Here is a 26,507-nt window from a genome sequence, read left to right as displayed (position 1 = left end):
TTTTGTATATTCTTATTTCTCTGTCTAAGAGGTCCTTTTTATCCTCTGTCACAATTTAAAATGTCTTCATATGATTTGTATACTAAAATGATAGGAGTTTTAAGTTGGAGAAACTCTTGGAATGTCTGACAAACTCCAATGAAGTAACCAGCTATCTGTCATTCTGCTTAGTATGAAAGGGGATCCTTGTCACTTGGGTTTTTTCTTCAGTCATATTTTAAGTGCTATGATAATAAGGGTTTATACTTTTTGATTCTATGTATTTATACAGATTGTACCATTTTCTTGGTATATATATATATATATATATATATATATATATATATATATATATATATATATTTCTTGTTTTATTGTCCTATGACCTGCTAAGGTATTGGATGAATATTACAGAAAACTACAACCAATCAAAATACAGACTTAGAGCAAGTCCCCAATAATACATCTACGGTACATTAGCACTGGAGGTTCAGAGCTCTAATATGGGGCAGAAGTGTTGTAAGATTCAGATGATGGGAGGATTTTTTTTTGAAATTGGGTCTCTTGGAAATGTTAACACCTATAGAGTCCTATGAATGTGACAGCCCAATTATAAGCTAAACAAAGATAAAATGATAGATGTGTGTGTAGGGCGGCGGCTGTGAAAGGTACCCTGATTCCTGGTCAGGATAGGTCGAATACTCAGTGACCCTAAAAAGGATGGCAGGCACATTCCAAATCTTCCAGGAGATTAAAACCTCACTAGCTTCAGATCCCCATATACTCGTGTAGAGAGGTTTGAGACAGACCAGTCACATAGGGCAATGCCCCAAGCCCCTCCTCCACAGGTGAGAACATGATCACAGGTCATGCAGGCTCAAGACAGTCCAATCATTGAAGCAGGACCATGCCTCCAACTTTGTAGATGAAGTGTTCCCAAGCTCTCAGGCCAAACCAATAGGAGGTTCCTGCTATCAGACACTGACCCATCCAAAAACTGTATTTAAGAATCATGATCAGGATTAAAGAAGTGCAAGAATTACCCTGTCGTTTGAGAGGTCTGTCATTAAGAGCTGTGACACTGCCACTTGGGGAAGAGATCTGCTCTGCTGAAATCACCAGCAGAAGCCCTCCTGCATCCCTTGACAGCTAGTCAGTCTCCTGCTGGATAAGCCTGGTCTGAAACAGAGGCCTGAGTTCTCTTCCCTTCTCCTGTACCCAGACACGTAGCCTGACTAGAGAAATCTTTGATAAACTTCCAGCACAGAGCCCCACAGATGTACTAAAGCCCATAATCCTTAATCTCACACAAAGAACCACGTGCAACTGAGGAACACTCACTTTTAAAGAAAATATTTGATATATCTAAAGTTTTGTGACAGAAACATGATGTAATTTTAAAATGAGGAAATATTTGAAAATTAAGCGTCTATTATATGGTATGTTATATCTCAATCTGAAAAGCTTCTGTATATGTCAGAGTACAACAGAAAAGTAGAATAATTTACTGCAAAAGCAATGTGGATAATTATAAAATAAATATGCTTGGGAGGATAGGTAAGTATGAAATGCTACAAAAAAGAAAGGGACTAGAAACACTCTCAAATACACTTACAAGCATTTCCTATAACAATCAGGAAGGGCTCTGCAATGAATTAAGGGGATATGAGATATTGTTTCATTAATTAGTTATTTCATTTACTTATTCCAAAAGTTGCCTCTACCTTTGTCTCTGAAAAGGTGCTTCCTGGATAACTGCCCACCCCATGGCATCATCTCTACAGGAATATGTATATCCTCTCTCACTGAGTTTAGACAAGGCAGCCTTCTGCTACTATATGTGGGACACCTTGGACCACCCTGTGCATGTTTTTTGGTTGGTGATTTAGTCTTTGGGAGCTCCCAGATGTCTAGATTGGATGACACTTGGTTTTCTATGAGGCTACCATCCATTTAACTCCTTTAATCTTTCCCCTGACTATTCTACAGGTTTCCCAACCTCAGTCTAATTGAATGGCTGTGAGTATCTGCATCTGTCTCAGTCAGCTGCTGTATAGAGCCTCTCAGAGGACAGCCAAGTGAGATTTTTGTCTGTGACAAAATCATAGCATCAGTAACAGTGACAGGTACTGTTGCCTTCCCCTGGGATGGATACATAGTTGGACCAGTAACTGACTGGCCATTACTTCATTTTCTGTGCTCCATTTTCTTTTTTTTTTTTTATTAACTTGAGTATTTCTTATATACATTTCAAGTGTTATTCCCTTTCCCGGTTTCCGGGCAAACATCCCGCTCCCCCCTCCCCTTCCTTATGGGTTCCCCTCCCAACCCTCCCCCCATTGCCGCCCTCCCCCCATAGTCTAGTTCACTGGGGGTTCAGTCTTAGCAGGACCCAGGGCTTCCAATTCCACTGGTGCTCTTACTAGGATATTCATTGCTACCTATGGGGTCAGAGTCCAGGGTCAGTCCATGTATAGTATTTAGGTAGTGGCTTAGTCCCTGGAAGCTCTGGTTGCTTGACATTGTTGTACTTTTGGGGTCTCGAGCCCCTTCAAGCTCTTCCAGTTCTTTCTCTGATTCCTTCAATGGGGGACCTATTCTCAGTTCAGTGGTTTGCTGCTGGCATTCGCCCCTGTATTTGCTGTATTCTGGCTGTGTCTCTCAGGAGCGATCTACATCCGGCTCCTGTCAGTCTGCACTTCTTTGCTTCATCCATCTTGTCCAATTGGGTGGCTGTATATGTATGGGCCACCTGTGGGGCAGGCTCTGAATGGGTGTTCCTTCAGTCTCTGTTTTAATCTTTGCCTCTCCCTTCCCAGCCAAGGGTATTCTTTTTCCTCATTTAAAGAAGGAGTGAAGCATTCACATTTTGATCATGCGTCTTGAGTTTCGTTTGTTCTAGGGATCTAGGGTAATTCAAGCATTTGGGCTAATAGCCACTTATCAATGAGTGCATACCATGTATGTCTTTCTGTGATTGGGTTAGCTCACTCAGGATGATATTTTCCAGTTCCAACCATTTGCCTACGAATTTCATAAACTCGTTGTTTTTGATAGCTGAGTAATATTCCATTGTGTAGATGTACCACATTTTCTGTATCCATTCCTCTGTTGAAGGGCATCTGGGTTCTTTCCATTTTCTGGCTATTATAAATAAGGCTGCGATGAACATAGTGGAGCACGTGTCTCTTTTATATGTTGAGGCATCTTTTGGGTATATGCCCAAGAGAGGTATAGCTGGATCCTCAGGCAGTTCAATGTCCAATTTTCTGAGGAACCTCCAGACTGATTTCCAGAATGGTTTTACCAGTCTGCAATCCCACCAACAATGGAGGAGTGTTCCTCTTTCTCCACATCCTCGCCAGCATGTGCTGTCACCTGAGTTTTTGATCTTAGCCATTCTCACTGGTGTGAGGTGAAATCTCAGGGTTGTTTTGATTTGCATTTACCTTATGACTAAAGATGTTGAACATTTCTTTAGGTGTTTCTCAGCCATTCGGCATTCCTCAGCTGTGAATTCTTTGTTTAGCTCTGAACCCCATTTTTTAATAGGGTTATTTGTTTCCCTGCGGTCTAACTTCTTGAGTTCTTTGTATATTTTGGATATAAGGCCTCTATCTGTTGTAGGATTGGTAAAGATCTTTTCCCAATCTGTTGGTTGCCGTTTTGTCCTAACCACAGTGTCCTTTGCCTTACAGAAGCTTTGCAGTTTTATGAGATCCCCTTTGTCGATTCTTGATCTTAGAGCATAAGCCATTGGTGTTTTGTTCAGGAAATTTTTTCCAGTGCCCATGTGTTCCAGATGCTTCCCTAGTTTTTCTTCTATTAGTTTGAGTGTGTCTGGTTTGATGTGGAGGTCCTTGATCCACTTGGACTTAAGCTTTGTACAGGGTGATAAGCATGGATCGATCTGCATTCTTCTACATGTTGCCCTCCGGTTGAACCAGCACCATTTGCTGAAAATACTATCTTTTTTCCATTGGATGGTTTTGGCTCCTTTGTCAAAAATCAAGTGACCATAGGTGTGTGGGTTCATTTCTGGGTCTTCAATTCTATTCCATTGGTCTATCTGTCTGTCTCTGTACCAATACCATGCAGTTTTTATCACTATTGCTCTGTAATACTGCTTGAGTTCAGGGATAGTGATTCCCCCTGAAGTCCTTTTATTGTTGAGGATAGCTTTAGCTATCCTGGGTTTTTTGTTATTCCAGATGAATTTGCAAATTGTTCTGTCTAACTCTTTGAAGAATTGGATTGGTATTTTGATGGGGATTGCATTGAATCTGTAGATTGCTTTTGGTAAAATGGCCATTTTTACTACATTAATCCTGCCAATCCATGAGCATGGGAGATCTTTCCATCTTCTGAGGTCTTCTTCAATTTCTTTCCTCAGTGTCTTGAAGTTCTTATTGTACAGATCTTTTACTTGCTTGGTTAAAGTCACACCGAGGTACTTTATATTATTTGGTTCTATTATGAAGGGTGTCGTTTCCCTAATTTCTTTCTCAGCTTGTTTCTCTTTTGTATAGAGGAAGGCAACTGATTTATTTGAGTTAATTTTATACCCAGCCACTTTGCTGAAGTTTTTTATCAGCTTTAGTAGTTCTCTGGTGGAAGTTTTGGGATCACTTAAATATACTATCATGTCATCTGCAAATAGTGATATTTTGACCTCTTCTTTTCCGATCTGTATCCCCTTGATCTCCTTTTGTTGTCTGATTGCTCTGGCTAGAACTTCAAGAACTATATTGAATAAGTAGGGAGAGAGTGGGCAGCCTTGTCTAGTCCCTGATTTTAGTGGGATTGCTTCAAGTTTCTCTCCATTTAGTTTAATGTTAGCAACTGGTTTGCTGTATATGGCTTTTACTATGTTTAGGTATGGGCCTTGAATTCCTATTCTTTCCAGGACTTTTATCATGAAGGGGTGTTGAATTTTGTCAAATGCTTTCTCAGCATCTAATGAAATGATCATGTGGTTCTGTTCTTTCAGTTTGTTTATATAATGGATCACGTTGATGGTTTTCCGTATATTAAACCTTCCCTGCATGCCTGGGATGAAGCCTACTTGATCATGGTGGATGATTGTTTTGATGTGCTCTTGAATTCGGTTTGCCAGAAATTTATTGAGTATTTTTGCATCGATATTCATAAGGGAAATTGGTCTGAAGTTCTCTTTCTTTGTTGTGTCTTTGTGTGGTTTAGGTATAAGAGTAATTGTGGCTTCGTAGAAGGAATTTGGTAGTGCTCCAGCTGTTTCAATTTTGTGGAATAGTTTGGATAATATTGGTATGAGGTCTTCTATGAAGGTTTGATAGAATTCTGCACTAAACCCGTCAGGACCTGGGCTCTTTTTGGTTGGGAGACCTTTAATGACTGCTTCTATTTCCTTAGGAGTTATGGGGTTGTTTAACTGGTTTATCTGTTCCTGATTTAACTTCGATACCTGGTATCTGTCTAGGAAATTGTCCATTTCCTGGAGATTTTCAAGTTTTGTTGAATATAGGTTTTTATAGTAAGATCTGATGATTTTTTGAATTTCCTCTGAATCTGTAGTTATGTCTCCCTTTTCATTTCTGATTTTGTTAATTTGGATGTACTCTCTGTGTCCTCTCGTTAGTCTGGCTAAGGGTTTATCTATCTTGTTGATTTTCTCAAAGAACCAACTTTTGGTTCTGTTGATTCTTTCTATGGTCCTTTTTGTTTCTACTTGGTTGATTTCAGCTCTGAGTTTGATTATTTCCTGCCTTCTACTCCTCCTGGGTGTATTTGCTTCTTTTTGTTCTAGAGCTTTTAGGTGTGCTGTCAAGCTGCTGACATATGCTCTTTCCTGTTTCTTTCTGCAGGCACTCAGCGCTATGAGTTTTCCTCTTAGCACAGCTTTCATTGTGTCCCATAAGTTTGGGTATGTTGTATCTTCATTTTCATTAAATTCTAAAAAGTTTTTAATTTCTTTCTTTATTTCTTCCTTGACCAGGTTATCATTGAGTAGAGCATTGTTCAATTTCCACGTATATGTGGGCATTCTTCCCTTATTGTTATTGAAGACCAGTTTTAGGCCGTGGTGGTCCGATAGCACGCATGGGATTATTTCTATCTTTCTGTACCTGTTGAGGCCCGTTTTTTGACCAATTATATGGTCAATTTTGGAGAAAGTACCATGAGGAGCTGAGAAGAAGGTATATCCTTTTGCTTTAAGATAGAATGTTCTATAAATATCTGTTAAGTCCATTTGGCTCATGACTTCTCTTAGTCTGTCGACATCACTGTTTAATTTCTGTTTCCATGATCTGTCCATTGATGAGAGTGGTGTGTTGAAATCTCCCACTATTATTGTGTGAGGTGCAATGTTTGCTTTGAGCTTTAGTAAGGTTTCTTTTACGTATGTAGGTGCCCTTGTATTTGGGGCATAGATATTTAGGATTGAGAGTTCATCTTGGTGGATTTTTCCTTTGATGAATATGAAGTGTCCTTCCTTATCTTTTTTGATGACTTTTAGTTGGAAATTGATTTTATTTGATTCTGTGCTCCATTTTCATAAATGGATTTCTTTTAGAAAAGAGCAAACTTTGTATCTTAAAACATGAACAGTCCATGACTCTACCAAGGAAAGCAGCCAACAGGAGGACAAAGGGAATATAAGTACTGTATGAAGGAATGGAAGAATGAAAGAAAGAAAAGCAAACAAAGAAACAAAGAATACAGGAGTGAGTAAGTGGAGGGACACGTGTGAAGGGATAATAATGTAAGAGAAGATGAGGTACGTTACACTTTCATAGAAATTGAAACAATGTTATGTGGTCCCATTTGTAGATTCTTGATCTTAGATCATAAGCCATTGATGTTCATATTGCAAAGCATCTGTAATGCAAAGGACACTGTCAATAGGACAATATCACTACCAACAGATTAGGAAAAGATCTTTACCAATCCTACATTCAAAAGGGGGATAATGTCTAATATATGCAAGGAACTTAAGAAGTTAGACTCCAGAGAACCAAATAAGCCTATTTAAAAATTGGGGTGCAGAACTAAACAAAGAATTCTATATTCTCAAGAATATATAATGACCAAGAGGGACTTACAGAAATGTCAACATCCTTGTTCATGAGAGACATGCAAATCAAAACAACCCAGAGATTCCACCTCATACCAGTCAGAATGGCTAAGATCAAAAACTCATGTGACAGCAGATGCTGGCAAGTATGTGGAGAAATAGGAACACTCTTCCATTGGTGGTGGGATTACAGGGTGGTACAACCACTCTGTAAATCAGTCTTGTGGGTCCTCAGAAAATTGGACATAATACTACTTGAGGACTCAGCTATACCACTCCTGGACATACACCCAAAAGATGCTCAAAAATATAACAAGGACACACACTCCCCTATGTTCTTAGCAGCCTTATTTATAATAGCCAGAAGCTAAAAATACCCAGATGTCCTTCAACAGATAAACAGATATGGAAAATGTGTTACATTTACACAAAGGAGTACTATTAAGCTATTAAAAACAATCACTTCATAAAATTCTTAGGCAAATGGATGGAACTAGAAAATATCATCCTGAGTGGCATAACCCTGTCACAAAAGAACATAAGTGGTATGCACTCACTGACAAGTGAATATTAGCCCCAAAGCCCAGAAAAAATTCACAGATCACATGAAGCTTAAGAAGAAGGAAAACCAAAATGTGGATGCTTCATTCCTTCTTAGAATGGAGAACAAAATACTCATGGGAGAAAACAGAGACAAAGAGTGGAGTGGGGACTGAATAAAAGGTCATCCAGACACTGCCCTTCCTGGCGATTCATCCCATATGTAGACATCAAACCTAGTCACTATTGCTGATTCCAAGAAGTGCTTACTGACAGGAGCCAAATATGGGTGTCCCCTGATAGGACAGAACCCTACTGATACAGATGAGGATGCTTGCAGCTAACCATTGGACTGAGTACCCAGACTGCAATGGAGGAGTTAGAGAAAGGACTGAAGGAGCTGAAGGGTTTGCAACCTCATAGGAAGAACAATAATATCAACCAACCAGACTCCACCAGAGGTCCCAGGGACCAAACCACCAACCAGTGAGTACACATGGAGTGATCCATAATTCCAACAGCATATGTAGCAGAGGATGGCATTGTTTGGCATCAATAGGAGGAGAAGTCCTTGTTCTTGTGAAGGCATGTTTCCCCAGTGTAGGAGAATGCCAGGGCATTGAGGTGGGAGTGGGTGGTAGAAGTGGGAGCATCTTTATAGAAGCAGTGGAAGGGGTGTGGGAGGATGGGAGACGGGAGAAAGGGGATAACATTTGAAATGTAAATACATAAAATATCCAATAATAGAGTAAAAGAAAACAGAAAATAACTGAGATTGAAATACAGTAAAGTAGATCTGTTTATAATTACTGTTGAAAGCAACTGTAATGATAGAAACTTCCCTACAAAGAAAATTACAAGTACACTGCTGAATTGTACCAAACCCAAAAGGAATGGCTAACACAAATGTTCTTCAAACTATTTAAAGCATACAAAGAAAGAACACAGTTACCCAGTACTTTTTTACAGAGGGAGCATAACCATGATTCTAAACACAGACAGGGAAACGAAAAAGAGGGCCTTGAACTTGAAAAAGAGCAATGACACAAGTGAGTCGCTATAGGGCTGAAGGGAAGGGAAGAGCTTATGTAGTTATATTATAATCTTAGAAAAATAAAAACTATAATAAATTCATAAAATTATAAACCAATTTTCCTGATGATCACAGAGGCACATATTTTTAATACAATACATTTAAGCATAATTTAATATATGGCAAGATGGTTGTTGGCCATGTTGAAGGTATTTTCATGTAAAGGATATAAAGACCACTCACAAGACCCAAATCAATAAGGAATGATAGCAGATAGTAACCAAAGGACACAAATCTCAGTATTATCTCAATCAAGGTCAGAAGGCCTTTTACATATATCACAATCCATTCATGATAAATACCCTATAAAACTGTAATAAGCACAAAAAATGAAGGCCAACTATGGTATATTTAAAGCCATCTTTGTACTTGTTGGGAAACAATATTGTTTTAAATATCAAGACAGTCCATTCTCTTACTTATACAATAAAGGTAGTATTCTCGTATTCATATTGTAGTTTACATCATTCTATAATTTAAGAACCCAAAGGGTGACACCAGAACACCAGTTTATCTATAAACAGTTTGAGAAAAATAAAAATATTTAAAGAAAAAAGTCTTTGTTCTCTACATAAGAAAAAATTGCTTTCACCAGAAAATTTGTAAAAAAAATTACTCCCAATTTCTTCCAAATAAAATAAAATAACATACTTAGGCATAACTTAAGAGGTCAAAGGTTTCTATATTGGAATTTTTAAAATCATGAAGGAATATGTTGAAGGAGGCCCTCTACAGTATACAGAATTTCTAAGCTGAGTAAATGACATTATTATTGTGAGCATTGATATATTACCAAAAATCTATAGATTCAAATAATTTGTTCCAAAATATCAGTGACATTTTTCCTATGATTAGAATATACAATCTTAACATATAAGGAATTATTAGAGATCCTGATGGCCAAGTTTACATGATAGACCAAATCAATAATATGTGAATGTCATACCGTTTTCTTTAAAATTATAGTCATAAGAAAAATAACGATGTTTTTAATAGCCACAGAGGTCAAGAATTAATAAGGGGCAAAGGATAGGGAGGGTTTTGCAGAAAGTAAAATACAATGTAGTAGTATAAGAATGTAAAGTGGAATAATGGAACAGGAAAAGTTAAATTGGGGTGATGACAGAAGAACAGTGGATAGTATGATGTGTGTTGAGGGACAAATGACATTAAAGACAATACAGAGAAGTTGTATGGAACCCTACTACTGTATAAACTTTTGTTTGTTTGTTTATACATACACATGAACACACATATACATATATAAAAGCCGTGTGTGTGCATTTCAAGCTTCCCCATAATACTTGCACAAGAAAGTTTGAGTTCTTCTTGAATACAAGTGAGAAAATAAGTGTTCTTATCTTTTCCTTCATTTTAGAAAAACTGTTTTCATTTTCCTCCTATTTACTTTAAGGTTGTCTGTACATTTGTCATGTATTGCTTTATACTTTGAAGTATTTTCCTTCTATTCTTTGGTTTTTGGGTGTTTATTATAAAAAGACGCTGAACATTGCCTAAAGTCTGATGGTCCTGTGAGATGCTCCTGTGATTTGTGTCTTTGTATCCATTTGCTAACTGTTATTATTATTTGTTCTTCTCTGTTGCACAGTCACTGCACACTTACAAAGACAATCATTTGGTCATGGCCAATAATCTTTTTATTGTGATATTTAATTTTATCCAGAAATACTCCAATTTTCTGGGTATATGCTTTTCTGTTTTTTTTCTGTTTCTATTCCGGATAATGAAGGCTTGATAGAATGACTTTTATAGTGAAGCCAATCTTTGTATTTTATGGAAGAATTAGGGAATCATTAGTGTTAGTTCTACTTAAATATTAGGTAAACTCCAGAAGTGTAAGAGAATTCAGCAGTATACTGACACTGTCTGTGTTCAGAGACTTTTTTTATAAACTGCCACTTTGGACAATCATTAAGAGCAGATCTACTGAGTTGTTTTGTAGAAAACCTTACTGCCTACTCTTTGATTTATTTGTCTTTTGATCTAACCTTAAATTGATGTCTTTAGGGTTTATCCCTTCAGAAACTAGGTGCTCACTAATACCCTGGCCTTCCAATATCTTTCACTTATTTTCTCTTTAAACTATCTACGTTTATTTTATTTTAAAGTGGCTTAATGATAGGGAGGTGCATTTGTGCATTATTCTTTTTTTACTGGTCCATAATCTCACCACCTAATAAGTTATACTACCATGCTGGTCTTTATTTCTGAATTTAGAAACATAGATTTGGGATCTAGATTGGGCTATCTTTTATTGTCTCCTGGAAGAAATACAATCTCTCAAAACTTATGCTCATCATGCTCTATAATATGATTATCCTGCCATGTATTTCCCCTTTATCATCATGTAGAAAGTATATGGCATATATAATAATTGGTGTCAAATATGTGATTAATATAGCATTGGTTGCTTACTGATTTCTCTTAGTGCTATATATTCATTAAAATTGAAACTTCCTTTGTTGAGTATTTGTGATGTGTGTGCATTATAGAATAGATTATAGGTTATTATATATTTGATGTTTCTCATTTATCTAAAATTATTTTTTCAGACCATCACATCTCATGGTCAAGACAATAAATTGGCTACTAAAATGTTCAAAAATATATCAAATAATGAAGTACAAATACAGGTAATTTTCTCACAGAGCAAATATGAAAGAACAGAGACTTAAGTGTCTACCATACTGACTCAGCTATTCTACTGATAAAGACCCTGAATCCTGAGTTGTGCTAGTGTGTTTTAGGAAACCACTAGTGAACCCACAAGAGAGGTGTTTACTAGTTCCAAGCAATATATTTTGAGTCTTTTTAAAAGTCTTTATTTACTTTTACATTCTAGTTTTCATTTCCCTCCCCATCCACCCTTGAACTATTCCACATCCCATACCTATTGCCCCAGCCCCTGTCTCCACAAGGATGCCCCCACCACTCAGCCCATCAGACCTCTAAACTTCCAGGTCTCCAGTCTCACGAGGGTTAGGTGTATCTTCTCTGATTGAACCCAGACCTGGGAGTCCTCTGCTGTATATGTGTTGGGGGCCTCATCTCATCTAATGTATGTTGCCTGGTGATCCAGTGTCTGAGAGATCTCTGAGGTCCAAGTTAATTGAGACTGCTGGTCCTCCTACAGGGTTACCCTCTTACTCGGCTTCCTCCAGCTTTTCCCTAATTCAACAGAGGGGTCCGCAACTTCTGTTCATTGGTTGGGATCTATCTGCATCTGACTCTTTCAGCTGCTTATTGAGTCTTTTGGAGGGCAGTCATGATAGGTCCCTTTTTGTGAGCACCACATAACCTCAGTAATGGTGTTAGGGTGTGGGGCTTCCCCTTGAGCTGTATCCCACTTTGTGCCTGTCACTGGAACTTTTTTTCCTCAGGACCTTCTCCATTTCCATCTCTGCAGTTCTTTCAGACAGGAAGAAATATGGGTCAGAGTTTTGACTGTGAGACAGCAATCCCATTCCTCACTCAATGCCTTTTCTTTCTTCTGGAAGTGGGCTCAACAACTTCCTCTTCCCACTGTAGGGCATCTAGGGTCTACACTGCCCCCCCTCCTTGAGTCCTGAGAGTCTCTCACTTTCTGGGTCTCTGGTACATTCTAAAGGGTCCTTCTGACCTCCTTCTTCCTGAGGTCTCCTGTTTCCATTCTTTCTGATTGCCCTAAGGCTTCAGGCCCCCCCACCCCCATCCAATCCCAGATCATGTTTCCCTCTACCCCAACCCCCACTCCCTTTCCCTTCCCTGTTCCTCCCTTCCTCCTAGCTTCTGGTTGCTTTCTTTCCCCTCTCAAGTGAGACTGATGCATCCTACTTTGGCCCTTCAGCTTGTTGACCTTTTTGACCTTTTGTGGACTGTATCTTGGGTGTTCTGTACGTTTTTGACTAATATACACTTATTAGTGATGAAATACCATGCATATCCTTTTGGGCCTGAGTTCACTCATTCAGGATGATATTTTCAAGTTCCATCCATTTGTCAGCAAAACTAAGAATATCTTAGTTCTTAATAGCTGAGTAATATTCCATTGTATATGTCAACCACATTTTCTGTATCCATTCTTCTGGACATCTGCGTTGTTTTCAACTTCTGCCTTTCACAAATAAGGCAGCTATGGACATCGTGGAACACGTGCAAATGTCGGGATGTCTTTTGGGAATATTCCCAAGAGTGGTATTGCTGTGTCTTTCAATAGGTCTATTTCCAATTTTGTGAGGAACCTCCAATTTGATTTCCAAAGTACCTGTTCCAATTTCTAATCCCACCAGCAGTGGAAGGGTGTTCCTCTTTCTCCACATCCTTGCCAACATGTGTTGTCACCTGAAGTTTTGATTTTAGCCATTCAGACTGGTATAAGGTGGAATCTCACAGTTGTTTTGATTTGCATTTGTCTGATCACTAAGGACTTTGAACATTTCTTTAGGTGCTTCTCCACATTCAAGAGTCCTCCATTGTGAATACTCAATTTAGTTCTATACCCAATTTTTTTGGTAGGGTTGTTGTTGGTTTTTTTTTTTTTTTTTTGGTGGTGGTTAGCTTCTCTATTAGTCCACTATCAGATGTGGAGTTAGTGAAGCTTTTTTCAATCTATAGGATGATTATTTATCTTATTGAGAGTGTTCTTTGCCTTATAGAAGCTTTCCAGTTTCATGAGGTCTCATTTATTAATTCTTGAATTTAGGGAATGAGTCACTGGAGTTTGGTTTAGGAAATTTCCCTCTTTTCCAATGAGTTCAAGGTTCTTTTCCACTTTCTCTTCTATTAGGTTAAGTGTATCTGGTTTTATGTTGAGGTCCTCGATCTACTTGCACTTGAGCTTTGTGCATGGTAACAAATATGGCTCTATTTTCATTTTTCTGCATACAGACAGCCGGCTAGACCAGCATCTTTTATCGAAGATGGTTCCTTTTCATTGTTTTTTTTTTTGGGGCTTCTGTGTTGATGAAGTGTCCTTAAGAGTATATTTTTATTTATGGGTATTCTCAGTTGCATCTCATTGATCAACCTGTCTGTCTCTGTATCAATGCCATGTCACTTTTTATTCACTATTACTCTGTAGTATACTTTGAGGTCAGGGATGGTGATTCCCCAGCTGTTTTTATTTTTATGAATTGTTTTTGCTATTCTGGGTTTTTTGCCTTTCCAGATGCATTTGAGACTTGCCAAATGTCTTTGCTGTTATGCCATAAGTCAATAATGGTGTAATTGGTGTAATTTTTCTGTATTCTAAATACTAAGTCTGAAAAAATGCAAAGGAATATAAATTCAAAAGAATGGAGAAGAAAAACTTTTGGTTTCGTTCATCTCTGTCTTCCCTGGTAGCTTATTTCAACCACTGGAACATGAAAGCAAAGTCCTAAACAATGTCCGTAAGAACTGAAGTTATAAGCCTGGAAAAGACTTGTTTTACTCAGAATCAAGGGTACTTCTAGAATTTGTCTAAGATGATGCTAAGGAAGCAAAAATTCTGAGGAGCATGGTTGAAAACCCTTGAAGGGAATACCAGAATTGTGTCGCATATGAGTTCTAACACACTTCAGATCATTGAAAATTTTTGAAATAGCTATGTATAGTGTAATTGCATACTACCTGTATTTTTCAGTTAGTGCCCTGCAAACATTCTGACAAAGATTGGCTGGTTTTCAAAATAGTGACTTTTTGACTGAATTTATATACTGTATAACTAATTACTTTTGTTTCTAGCAATTATGTGTGTGTGTGTGTGTGTGTGTGTGTGTGTGTGTGTGCGCACGCGCGCGCGTATGTTAGGTGTTTATCTTCTGACATTTTATAAAATGTTTTGACTGGAAAATGTCAATGATATGGATATATTTTGAATGAACAGGAATTTGAAGCAATTGACTAAGACTTTAGCAATTCCAAGAAGCTTTTATTTTTAAAGAAGTTAACAGAAATCGAAAGGGAGCTTTGCAGTAATGTTTTATAAAGGGATATCTCAAAGACAGATTATATTGCTTTACTATTAGCAGTTGTTTTGATTGAATATTTGGTACTTGATAACCTCAAGATAAGTATTTACTTTTCGAGAGTCTCGGAGCAGGCAGCGAATCAGGGTATAAAAAGAAAAGCAGCGAACATCTTCATTGCTTGACTGCAAGGATGACAGCCCGGACCAAGCAAGGTGGGTGTCATTATCTCTCTCTCCAATCTGAACATGATCAGCAAAACAATAGTCAGACAAGTATAATTATAGTTTAAATGCTTATTTTTATAAATATTAAACAGAGTTTTAAAAAATATTTATAATATCAGCCTTATAAAATAAACATTGATTTTTATAAATATACTTCAGAATACACCTAATGATTACATTTTCTTGCACATGTGAAATCTCTAACAGAATAGTTCTTGCAGGAGTTGATATAAAGCTAGGCAGCAAGTGACTACTTTTTAAATATGGATGTGACAATGGGAAAAGGAAGGTAATGCTTTTATTTTTATTATTGAACAAATTTTGTCTGTCATCAGCATAGACTATGTCTTGAACTTTGTACTTCATAAAAATTGAAAGTAAATCAAAATTTCTTCTTATTTTCAACCAAATCAGTTCAAAAATAGTGAGTATACAAAAAAAAATCCTAGAGCAAACAAGGATTGCTATGGGCGAATTAAGAGAAATAGTCATTGGCTGAATGAGCTAAGATCTGCTGAGGTAACTATGTATCTGCTTTTTCAGTTTTTCATTTATTTTGTCATAATATAATTATATCAGTTATCCCTTCCCTTTCCCTCTTTCATCCTGTCCCCAATATACCCACTTCCTATTTTAAATGCATGACTTCTTTTATAGTTAACATTATTCACAATTATTAATATGTATCTACACATGTATTCCTAAGTATAACCTCATCAGTATGTATAACGTTACTTGTATGTAGGTTTTCAGGGCTGGCCATTTGGATTTTGAAACCAATTGATGGTGTTTCCATGGGAAAGCCAATTTCTCCTACTCTCAACATTCTTATGTTGCCTTTAGTCCTTTATATAGAACTTTGTGTAGTTCCTCATGAACCTCCCCACTACCATGTACTTTCCAATTTGGCAAGTCTAATGGATCTGGCTTTGTTCATCTCATATTTTAGGAAGTCATGTTGGTGAAACTCTATGTGTGACCCCTCTGACATTCCTAAGAGGCATGTTCTTAGAAATGACTCCCTCTTTCTTTGATTCTAAAATTGTTCCTCTCTCTCTTCTGCAGTGCTCATTGAGGCTTAGATGTGGGAATAGTTTGTAGGTGTATCCACTTGTACTGCCCTTCACAATGGCACATTGTGACTAGTTGTGGTTTTCTGTCATGGTCTGTATGATCAGCATTTTTAAATCATTGTTTTTTAAATCAAACATTTAAATATATATGTCATTGCACCCCATGTAAGCTTGAAAAGGGCTAAGAACTGTCAGAAGACTGCTTACCATGCTGAGAATTGTTTTAACACCCGTCGTGAGTTCATCAAATTTTGCCTGAATCTCTCTGGCTTTGGAGAAAAGAAAAGAAGGGTCTCCTTGCATTGCAGATATTTCATTCACAAGATGATTTAGAGCATTGGTCCAGGAATTCAATAAACTGCGTACCAATTTCAGTAGTGTTTTCGGCTAAGTAATGATAATTTACAAACATATTAGAATAAATGTATGCAATAGGATTATATACAAGGAGTTTTTGCTCAAGACAATAAAATCTCTGTAGCTACTCGTATTATTTTTATAGATGGTACAAGTGGTATCAATAAAGATGATAACCACTGACATCATGTTATGAAATTTTGCTGAAAATTTAACTCAGAACTGATAGTATATTATTCTATGGAGCTTATAGTGAAGTAATCTCTTTCAATAAATGATATTTCTTGTTAAAACTCTCATTGATCATGCTTCCATTATTTTACTTTATTTATATCACTATTATTTCAGTTACAAAGACCCACAGTGTGCATGTGGCATTAAACAATGTATATAAAATGAATAGTACTATGTGAATGTATAGGGTTATATGATAATTTCCAATTCAATCCTAAAATGAGTTATGGCAAGGAATCATATATGATAGATGATAGCAATTACACATTTAAGCTGACATTATATGTACATTTTTCATCATACGGATAGTATGATTGTATCTTAGGAAAACAGTACAATGTTCATTGGATTGTTTTCTCAGGTGACTTTCATTTGCAAAGTATAAAGGGACAATCAGGAATAAACAATTAGTAAAAGGAACAGGGGTAGGACCATAAACTACCTGAAAGTCATGAATGAATAGGTTAGTATTTACTATGTTGCCAACCTGGGGTACATCAGTAACCATGATAAATACATTTATATGTGCATTGCTTACCTTACATAAATGAATATTCAATTATGAATGTTAATACCAATTGAAACGTTCCTATAAAATATCAGGGATTAACACTAGAAAAAAAAGCTTTTCATGTACATTATGGGTCATGTAAAACATGACTTGGTAGATTCCACTTGTATTAACCATGCAATATTCCTTATTGCCCATGGTGGTGACTTTGACCACCTTCATTATATGTAGAAATGTTTTATTGCTTCACACATTCTGGTAAAGTATAATGAGTAAACACTTACATCACTTCCTAGAGATTGCTCCTTGTTTACTGGAGTATCAAAAAAAGCAGTGTGACACGTTCCAGGGATCCTGTCATTGTATCTCTTACCCTGGGCATACTGATTATTCTGGAAATGAGGAAATACTAAATAAGTTAGAGACTGGAAATTATATGATGTGCCATGACCAGAATTTTGATGCACTTGATAATTTAATTCAACAGAAGGGAACCAAACAGGGTAATGCAAACCTTGTCTACTATCCATAGATGGAGAGATCATGGAACCCATTACTGTCAGTGCTTAATCCAACATATTCTGTAACTATTCCATAAATAATTATCCTTATACTCACAGATAAGGGTAACTCTCAACACTCACCAGAGGAAGCTCTTTTAGAAACATATGGAAATCATTATAGAGATGTAAAAATGGCCAAAATGCAGAGAATGGATGGCTCAGAGCTTCCCAACCCCAACTGTGTATCTTATGCAACTTGTAAACCTAGGACTATAAAAGGGGAAAGCTTTAGGAATCTTGTAAAATGCTGCAGTCTCAGGAAATACGGTGATAGATTCCTTCCCCTAGAAATGACATGTAAACATCATGAACCCATGAATTCTAAACAGTATAATTGAGTGAATAAAACATTACAATGATAATTGCTATTAACCTTACAATGTAGATAGGAGAACTTCCATATAGTCTTATCCTTAGATGAAGAGCTACAGGGATTACATGGCTGCTGAAAAACCTAATCAATTGCTTTCAAGGATAGCTCACATAGATTATATAACCCTATATAGCCAGCCATGGACAAATGCACAGGTAAACACAGATAAAATGAGTGCACACACACACGCACACACACACACACACACATACACACACACACACACACACACATATCAGCAATAAAAGCAAACAATGACCATGAAGACCATGAATTTGGCATGGAAAGAAAATGGAAGAGCTAGTGGAGAGACAAAATGGTGTTACTCTCATAGATGCAGTATTCATATTTTAAAATCCCATATTAATCTTGTTATTGATGAAATTGAAAGTAATACATTAAGGAAACAACTTTTTTCCTACATTTTAAAACCTTTTTCAAAAGATTCATTTATTTATTATATATAAGTGCACAGCAACAGTCTTAAAACACATATCAGATCTCATTACAGATGGTAGTGAGCCATCATGCAGTTGCTGAAATTTGAAATCAGGACATCGGGAAGAGCAGTCAGTGTTCATAACTATTGAGCCATCTCTCCAGCCTTGGTCACAATGAATTTGGAGTCCTATTACAGTAATTTTTTCAAGTCATACAAATGTTAGAATTATATTATTGGAATATACAAAAAGCTATTTTAAAACTAGAAATTTCATTTATCAATGTGTTTATTAATTTATGACAATGGATTTAATTTTTAAATCATTATCTTAACCTGCTATTGGTGAAACTTTTGATAGTTTGAAAGGATATTTAGGGTGGTTTCAAATATTCAAAGCAGCCTATTAAGAAATGGGAATGGGAGAAACAACAGTGTCAAAGGAGTGTATGTTGTGTTACGCAGATTCAAATCCCACTCTCCTATGCCCACTGATATATAATAGAAATAATAACACCATGTTCTTTGCCATAATTTCATAGCTTAAATAAAATAAAGTTCAAAACTTATATGATTTTAGGAAATAATTGACATTTCTTGAGAATGTCCTTTTCTTCTGTTAAAGAGTTCAATGACTGCTGATTTCTCCTCCTAATGATGCTGTATTTTTTTATATTTGGGCTATGATATTTCTCTAATTGGGCTATACTACATTCCAATGAGTACCATGAAGGGCCATTTTAGAAAGAAGTCATGAATCAGAGGGGTACTTACAAATTCAGTGAAGAGTTTTGCAGTTTCAATACTCATGACATGAGACATAAAGGTTGTCAATGTAAGAAGTTTCTCTAAGGAATGCTGAATGGTGGCATCCCTCTCTGCACAGGTGGATATAGATGCTACATTCTCCCAAAAGAGCAAGTAGGGCACCAGGAACAGGAGCGATGATGCCCTTGCTGAAACAGAAGAGAAGCCACTCAGATCTCCTTCTCTGAGGTTATCAACAGTCACTCTGATTTTTGTCACAATGACCTCTTTTACAGAATTTGCTAGTTTGAGACGTGTTGAGAAATGAGCATCATCCACTGTGCATGTTTAGATAAGTAAATGTGTTTGCACAGAATTATATTTTTAAATATGATTAAGATCATGAAATTGTATTGTTATCTCCAGACATGTTTCCCTTTATTACTAACATTTGCAGCTTAATATAAGTTGAGTCACATGATCAAATCAGATTCTTCAGATAACTTAACATCTTGTAGATTTCTCTTGGTTTTCAGGACTAAGTCAAAAATTTGTAGCTTATAACTCTGTCTAATGGTAGCATATTTGTCTTTAATCTGACAAAAGCATTATGTACATGTTTGATTTATTTTCATTATTTGTGAAAGTATATTATTTGTCAGTTTATGAATATTGAGGATGAAGAGAACATTATCATAAACATGATGCCACAGCCTGGAATTATAAAGGCAGCCTCAAAATACTGTGTCTTTTTTTTATTTTGAACATGAATTTCTTTACAAAATGTTTCCTACTTTTTTCTCATTTTGATGCCTTCAATAAGCCTGCAAATTGACTTGGCAACATAGTTATAATGAAAACATAAAGAGAACACATAAACTATACATGCAGCTTGTGTGATTATTCATAGCACAATTATTAGTACTTTTGGAAGGCAAGACACCCACACTGAGAACTTTACCTTTTATCTATCTGATGATCTGTGTAACCAAGAGTTGTAAATCAATGTAAAGACCCAAACATTGTCCATGGTGACCTGTCACTGGCTCCAGTAATTTGAATTTAGCTACTTCCTCTGTTCTATATAGCATATGCCTTTAAAGGATTTTGCAGTGATAAATGCTAGCTGCATCAAGTTTCTTTTTATGTGTATGATACATGAAGTAAAACACAACAGAACTGTAACATATCAATAGTTTATACAGGATGACATAAAATGTATTCATCAAATTAAAAAGCTACTTAACTTTATGGACACAAGTCTGCCATAAAACAGTATGAAAATGTGACTTTCAAGAATATATATTTCAGTGGAACTTTTGTTAGTATTAGTGGTAGTGTCCAACACAAACTTGGAAAATTGTAGGAGGAATGCATGGCAAACACCTACATCCAATTACTTAAAATATCTAAATATGCCAAAAAACTGTAAAATGTAAATAATCACCAATTATATTTGAAAATAAAAATATTCTCAAATAATTCATATTACTAATATATCTTTGAAAAGACTCTTACATTCTTAAATTTACTATATGTGTGATATGCCTAAATATTAAAGTATGTATATGTACACTCCACTCACTAATCATCTGAAGGGTTTTCATAGTCCTAGAGGAAAGTAAGGAGATTCATCATTTTGGTTTTCTTCTTCATAAAATCAAATTTATTGTTGTTACTAATTCATTTTTCTTGAAATATTACTAAGAAAACAGAAGCAAGTTAGCAGTAGTGAGAAGTTTCACACCTTTATTTCACTTGAACGTTCTTGTTAAAGTTCTATATTACCCATTTTTGCAATGCTTGTATACATTTCTCTCCAGAGTGACAGTTTGGTTACATTCATCCATGTACAGGAATTCATAGACAATCCCTCAGAATGGGAAAATGCTCCGTCCTTCCTTCTCTACGCTGTTCCTAATTTGACCAAGGATACACAGATCCCCTTTCATCTCAATGTCTCCGTATCTCCAATTTTCACTTTTTTTAGATAAATCATATGTTTTGGATATAACTTGGTCATGTAGTATTAAGACAAATCTCTGACCCAGCTAAAGTTCCCCTACCCCCACCACTGTTTTTTATGCCACATCAGTTAAGACAATATAAAATATCTCCGGACATAACGACATGCCTCTATGCTAAGATGACTATGACTGACATTTGGAAACCACTATTCCCAGAGTTTAGGTTTTTTTAGAGTAATGTGTAAAAAGTATATCAAAATCTATGTGGCTTTGCTTTTTCCTGCTTAGGTAAGAACAAATTTCTAATTATCCCAGTTAAGGCAACAATAACAGCAAAAAGTAAACTTCCCTGTAACATAATATTTAAACATCTGTAGAGGAACTTAAATGAAGAGTTACTTACAGGAAAATATTTGAGGCAAAGACAGTAGCATCCCTGAGAAGTCACACCCTAGTTTGTCTGCTGAATCAGAAAATCTGCATCCCTGAAGTCCTTCCTTCTCTTAATTTTCTACCTCCTATATAGTAGAGCAGATCCTGCTTGAGGGCAGAAGGAAGTAACACTTTAACTACACTTGATGATCTTATGACCTCCCTATTAGGGTCAAGGAGTGCAGCCTTGTATCTGTGACCACAAACATAAAAATATCTTCAGTGGTTATCTTGTTCCCATGCTGTTACTTGTGTCCAAGATATATTTTACACAGTCTCGGTCACCATTCATTCAGAAATACTGATGGGAATTTTATATTCAAATGGAAATAGCAATGGCCCAGACTTTCTGTATTTTCTTTAGGTTCTCATATATTCCTGTCACCTTCCTGAGTTATAAGAGCATAGCAGTAGTTGTTTATTCTAATCAGTTCTATCTTTATAAGTCTTTAACAGCATTCATGGAATACTGTAAAGAGTTTTACTTATAGACACGTAGAAGAAGTAACAGGTAAACACATTAAGGCAATTAGAAAATCATCATATTTATTGAGCCGAATAACTGCATAATCTATTCTATTTGCATACTATTGAATCCAGAGATAAAGATTTTTAACCTGGATAATATAACCAAATATGGATTCAATGTGTTTAGATGGCCTTTTTTCCTCCATCTTTATTAACTTGAGTATTTCTTATTTACATTTCAATTGTTATTCCTTTTCCCGGTTTTGAGGCCAACATCCCAGCAACCCCTCCCCTTCCCCTTCTATATGGGTGTTCCCCTCCCCATCCTGCCCCCATTACCGCCCTCCCCCCAACAATCATGTTCACTGGGGGTTCAATTTTGGCAACACCAAGGGCTTCCCCTTCCACTGGTGTTCTTACGAGTCTATTCATTGCTACCTATGCAGTTGGCGCTCAGGGTCAGTCCATGTCTAGTCTTTGGGTAGTGGCTTAATCCCTGGAAGCTCTGGTTGATTGGCATTGTTGTTCATATGGGGTCTCAAGCCCCTTCAAGCTCTTTCAGTCCTTTCTCTGATTCCTTCAATGGGGGTCCCGTTCTCAGTTCAGTTGTTTGCTGCTGGCATTCGCCTATGTATTTGCCTTAAGTCAAATGAGAAAGTGATTTGCTGACTTCAAGACAGTTGTCCTACTACTGATCCAATTGTTGGATCTTACTGGACTGGGTGATGCATTGTCATTGGCTTTGGTAGGTCCCATGTGTCATGAAAGCTGGCTAGGACCATGGAAAGTCCCACTCATTCTCAGTCCAATTTCTTCATAACATATAGCATTAAAACATAGTATTGACAGTAAGTTCTTATCATTCAGTTCTGGCATGAACAAAATCAGGGACAGTCCTTTATACTACAGATTCCAAAGAGTCACATCCCATTGAATAACTCAATGGAAATTAACCAGTTTGGTCTCTTGATTTATCACAAACCTACTGGACTTTGGTGTAACCCATTCTTCCAAGAAGTATTCCTTCTCACATATTAAAATTGGTACGATTAATATTTTTTTAGATTATTTTTCAAATACATGTGCCAATAGATTTCACTATTATGAATGAATTCCATAAATATAGCCAGCAAAATTCTAGAAGCTTCAGTATATACATTAATATTAGAAATAAGCATCTAAGGCAGTCATCCATCATCTGTGGGTCACAATCCATTTCAGAGTTGAGAAATCCTCTCATAGATGTCACATATCACATGTAATCTTCTGTATATCAAACATTTACCTTATAACTCATAAAAGTAGCAAAGTTATGATGCAGTAGCAAATACAATTTTATGGTTAAGTGTCACCGGAATGTGAGGAACTGTATTAAATGGCCACAGTATTAGGAAAGTTAAATATCACTGCTCTAAGAGAATCTATAAAAAATTAGGAGGCTATTGCTTCTAGGCCTTTTGGGTAAGATCAATTGTAAAAAATTAGGAGGCTGTCACATAGCATGTAAAGATCTCACTCTTTGTTTCACTTTTTTCCTATAATGAATGATTTTAGTTATAACAAAATTATGGGAGGAGCTAACTTACTTATTTCTCAGCAATGCACAACTTACAGTTAATAAGCATTATTAAACTAAGTTCATCTAGTATCTTCCATGATAGTGCCTGTAGTCTATATCAGAAGCTCATTACAAAATGTAGCAGCATGGTACAGGTAGCACGGGGTTTGATGTATCAAAATAAAAGACTAAAAGGGATCATTGAAATTTGCTTCAAAAATCTAGAATGTCAATTAATGCAAGTGTCGCAGTCACTTTCAGGAGTATCTGAAAGGCCATTGCGAAAGGAAAGCCTAATAGTCAGACAGTATCAGGGTATCAGAGATATGAGGTTCATAAAATAACTGCTCACGAAAGTATCAAGCATGGAGTAGAGTCAGCTGTGACAGAGATTATGTATGCTAAAGGTAACAGAAATGTTAATATAGGCTAGCTACCTAACCTTTCTGAACTCAGTTGATTTTGTCAAATGGTCCAGATGGCACAGGATTTCAGTCTTGGTTTGGTTCTATAATTCCCTGAGAGAGACTCCAATCCTTCCCATTAGACTGTGAATGTGACTTATTACCTGTGTACACTGGCAGCCTGTATCTTGTTTTATCTTTCATAGAACTTCAGTGCTCTGTGAATTCCCAAGAAATTTTACATTTGAACAGCACTAGAACTGTTAGAAACCACGGCAACTCTTAGAGTAGTACTGAATATATTTTCCTTGTAAGATTGTCTTGAACCTTCTGAGGGTAAGAAGTGGGACATGAATTCTAAAATGTTCTTCTATGAATGAATGTCCAGTTGACAGAGTTATATCTATTAACATTAATATTGATAGTTGATCTAACAGGGCCTATAACCAGATAGTGCAATCCTAGGAGAAAACCCACTTGAACAAGATAGACTGAGAAAACTGAGGTGAGAGAATGCACTCCAAATATATGTGGCATCATTTATTGAGTTAGGATCCAAGTGTGAACCAAAGGGCAACAGCAAGACAAGCACTAGCCTTTATCTTTCTCCACTTTCTGACTGTTTGAAGAAATGAAATGAGCTGCTTAATCTACCCTGCCATTTGAAACTGTGTCCTAATTCAGTCTAAGACAAACTAACTGTTGCTTCTGCAACTTACTTTTGCTACATATTTTCTAGTACCAATGACAAAAGTAACTGATATAGCTATAGTACACTATGACATTTTAGCACTCCTCACCTAACTTATATCCACCATGCCACTCTTCTAGCTGGTTGGTAGCAGCTCACATTGCTTTTACTGGCCAAGGGTAAATGGGAAAACAAGGAAGTTCTCACCTACCCTACTCTTTGCCTCAGATTACCATCTGTACATGGCTGTGGGATGGCTGCAGTCACTGACATTTTATCAGGCATGTTTCCTGATTTTCTCCAGGATAAGATGAACAAGGTGCACTCATGAAAAATTTCACGTCCCACAAAAACAGAAATTCAACTTACATTTTCCTCTGGTCACTTCCTGTTTCCTTAAGAACAGCTGCCCTTTGTCCACTTTCTTTCTGAAGGAAAAGTAGTCTATATAATATCTATGGTACAGATGATTGTGCATTGCTATACTAGCTCAGTCCTTTTCTCATTCATGCCTCTGTAAACATATTCATGATCTACATTTCACTTTCCCAACTGCATGGCAGAAATGCAATAAAACCGTACTCATTTACCTATAAAATTTAACAATACACAGTGTTGGTGATTAACAATTTTATAATGTAAGAGTGGATCTCGGTTTGGAATTAATCTTTATGACACTTACCACCTTGAGGCATCTCTAATCTTTGCTCAAAGACCTGCCTGGGGTGATTCCTGCTAATCTAGATGTTTTGTCACAGCAACCTGTGAAAGCTGCATCCTGTCTTTTCAGAGAACTATTCTATAGACATTACTTCTCGAAGCTCAGAAGCATCATATATGACTTCGTACTAATCTTTAATACCACTACTTTCACCCAGTTGTCTTATAGCATCTTATTGGCATGCCTTATTTTATTTTTATTTTCTCCTTTCATCCTCTCATTGTGTTGGCAGTTTACACCAATTTTTAAATTAATAAATTCGTTTATTAATCATTTTATTTGTTTACATTTCAAATGTCATACCCATTCCAAGTATCTGCTCCATGAAGTTCCCAAGTCATCCCCCTCCCCTTTGACTCTAAGTAGGGGCTCCCTCATCTACCCATTCCTCCCCACCCCTTTCTCAAGCCTCCATATAATCAAGTGCTTCCCTCCTACTGATGATTAAAGTCCTCTGATACATATGTAGCTGGAACCATGATCAGCCCAAGTGTATTCTTCGGTTGGCAGTTTAGTCTCTGGTAGCTCTGAGAGGTCTGGTTAGTTTTTACTATTGTTCTTCCCATAGGGTTGAAATCTCTTTAAGCTCCCTCAACCCTTCCCCTAACTCTTCCATTGGAATACCCAGACTCAGGCCAATGTTTGGCTGTCATTATCTACATCTGTCTTAGTCAGGTGCTGACAGAGCCTCTCATAATCAGCCACACCAGCCCCCTGTCTGCAAGCACATCTTGGCATGAGCAATAGTGATAGGGTTTGGTGTCTGGAGATGGAATATATCACATAATAAGGCAGTCTTTGAATGGTATTTCCTTTAGCCTCTGATTAATTTTTTTGTCCCTACATTTCCTTTAGACAGTAGGGTTTACTTCTTTGAGCAAATACCATGACCAAGGTAAGTCTTATAAATGGCAACATTTAATTTGGACTGGCTTACAGGTTTAGAAGTTCAGTCCAGTCTCATTAAGGTGGGAACATGAAAGCATCCAGGTGGGCATGGTACAGGATGAGCTGAGAGTTCTACATCTTCATCTGAAGATGCTGGAAAGCTACTGACTTGCAGGCAGCTAGGCTGAGTGTCTTAAGGCCAATGCCCACAGTGATACACCTAATTCAGCAAGGCCACAC

The 26,507-nt window shown here is 36.9% G+C and overlaps 1 protein-coding gene across 1 annotated transcript; it reads right to left on the bottom strand.

Moving 5' to 3' along the window:
• Positions 1 to 14,556: 14,556 nt before the first annotated feature.
• Positions 14,557 to 21,577, bottom strand: Prl2b1 (prolactin family 2, subfamily B, member 1). The gene is made up of 5 exons (NM_138861.2): positions 21,509 to 21,577; positions 19,166 to 19,347; positions 17,301 to 17,408; positions 16,122 to 16,301; positions 14,557 to 14,856 (listed from the first exon to the last, which is right to left on the bottom strand). Exons 1-5 carry the CDS (start codon positions 21,537 to 21,539, stop codon positions 14,671 to 14,673), a joined length of 687 nt encoding a protein of 228 aa, NP_620216.2. The 5' UTR covers positions 21,540 to 21,577; the 3' UTR covers positions 14,557 to 14,670.
• Positions 21,578 to 26,507: the final 4,930 nt, after the last annotated feature.

This window comes from Rattus norvegicus, chromosome 17 (genome assembly GCF_021556685.1).
Source record: "Rattus norvegicus strain SHRSP/BbbUtx chromosome 17, alternate assembly SHRSP_T2T, whole genome shotgun sequence".
Classification (NCBI taxonomy): Eukaryota; Metazoa; Chordata; class Mammalia; order Rodentia; family Muridae; genus Rattus; species Rattus norvegicus.
This window is presented reverse-complemented; position numbering and strand designations above follow the sequence as displayed.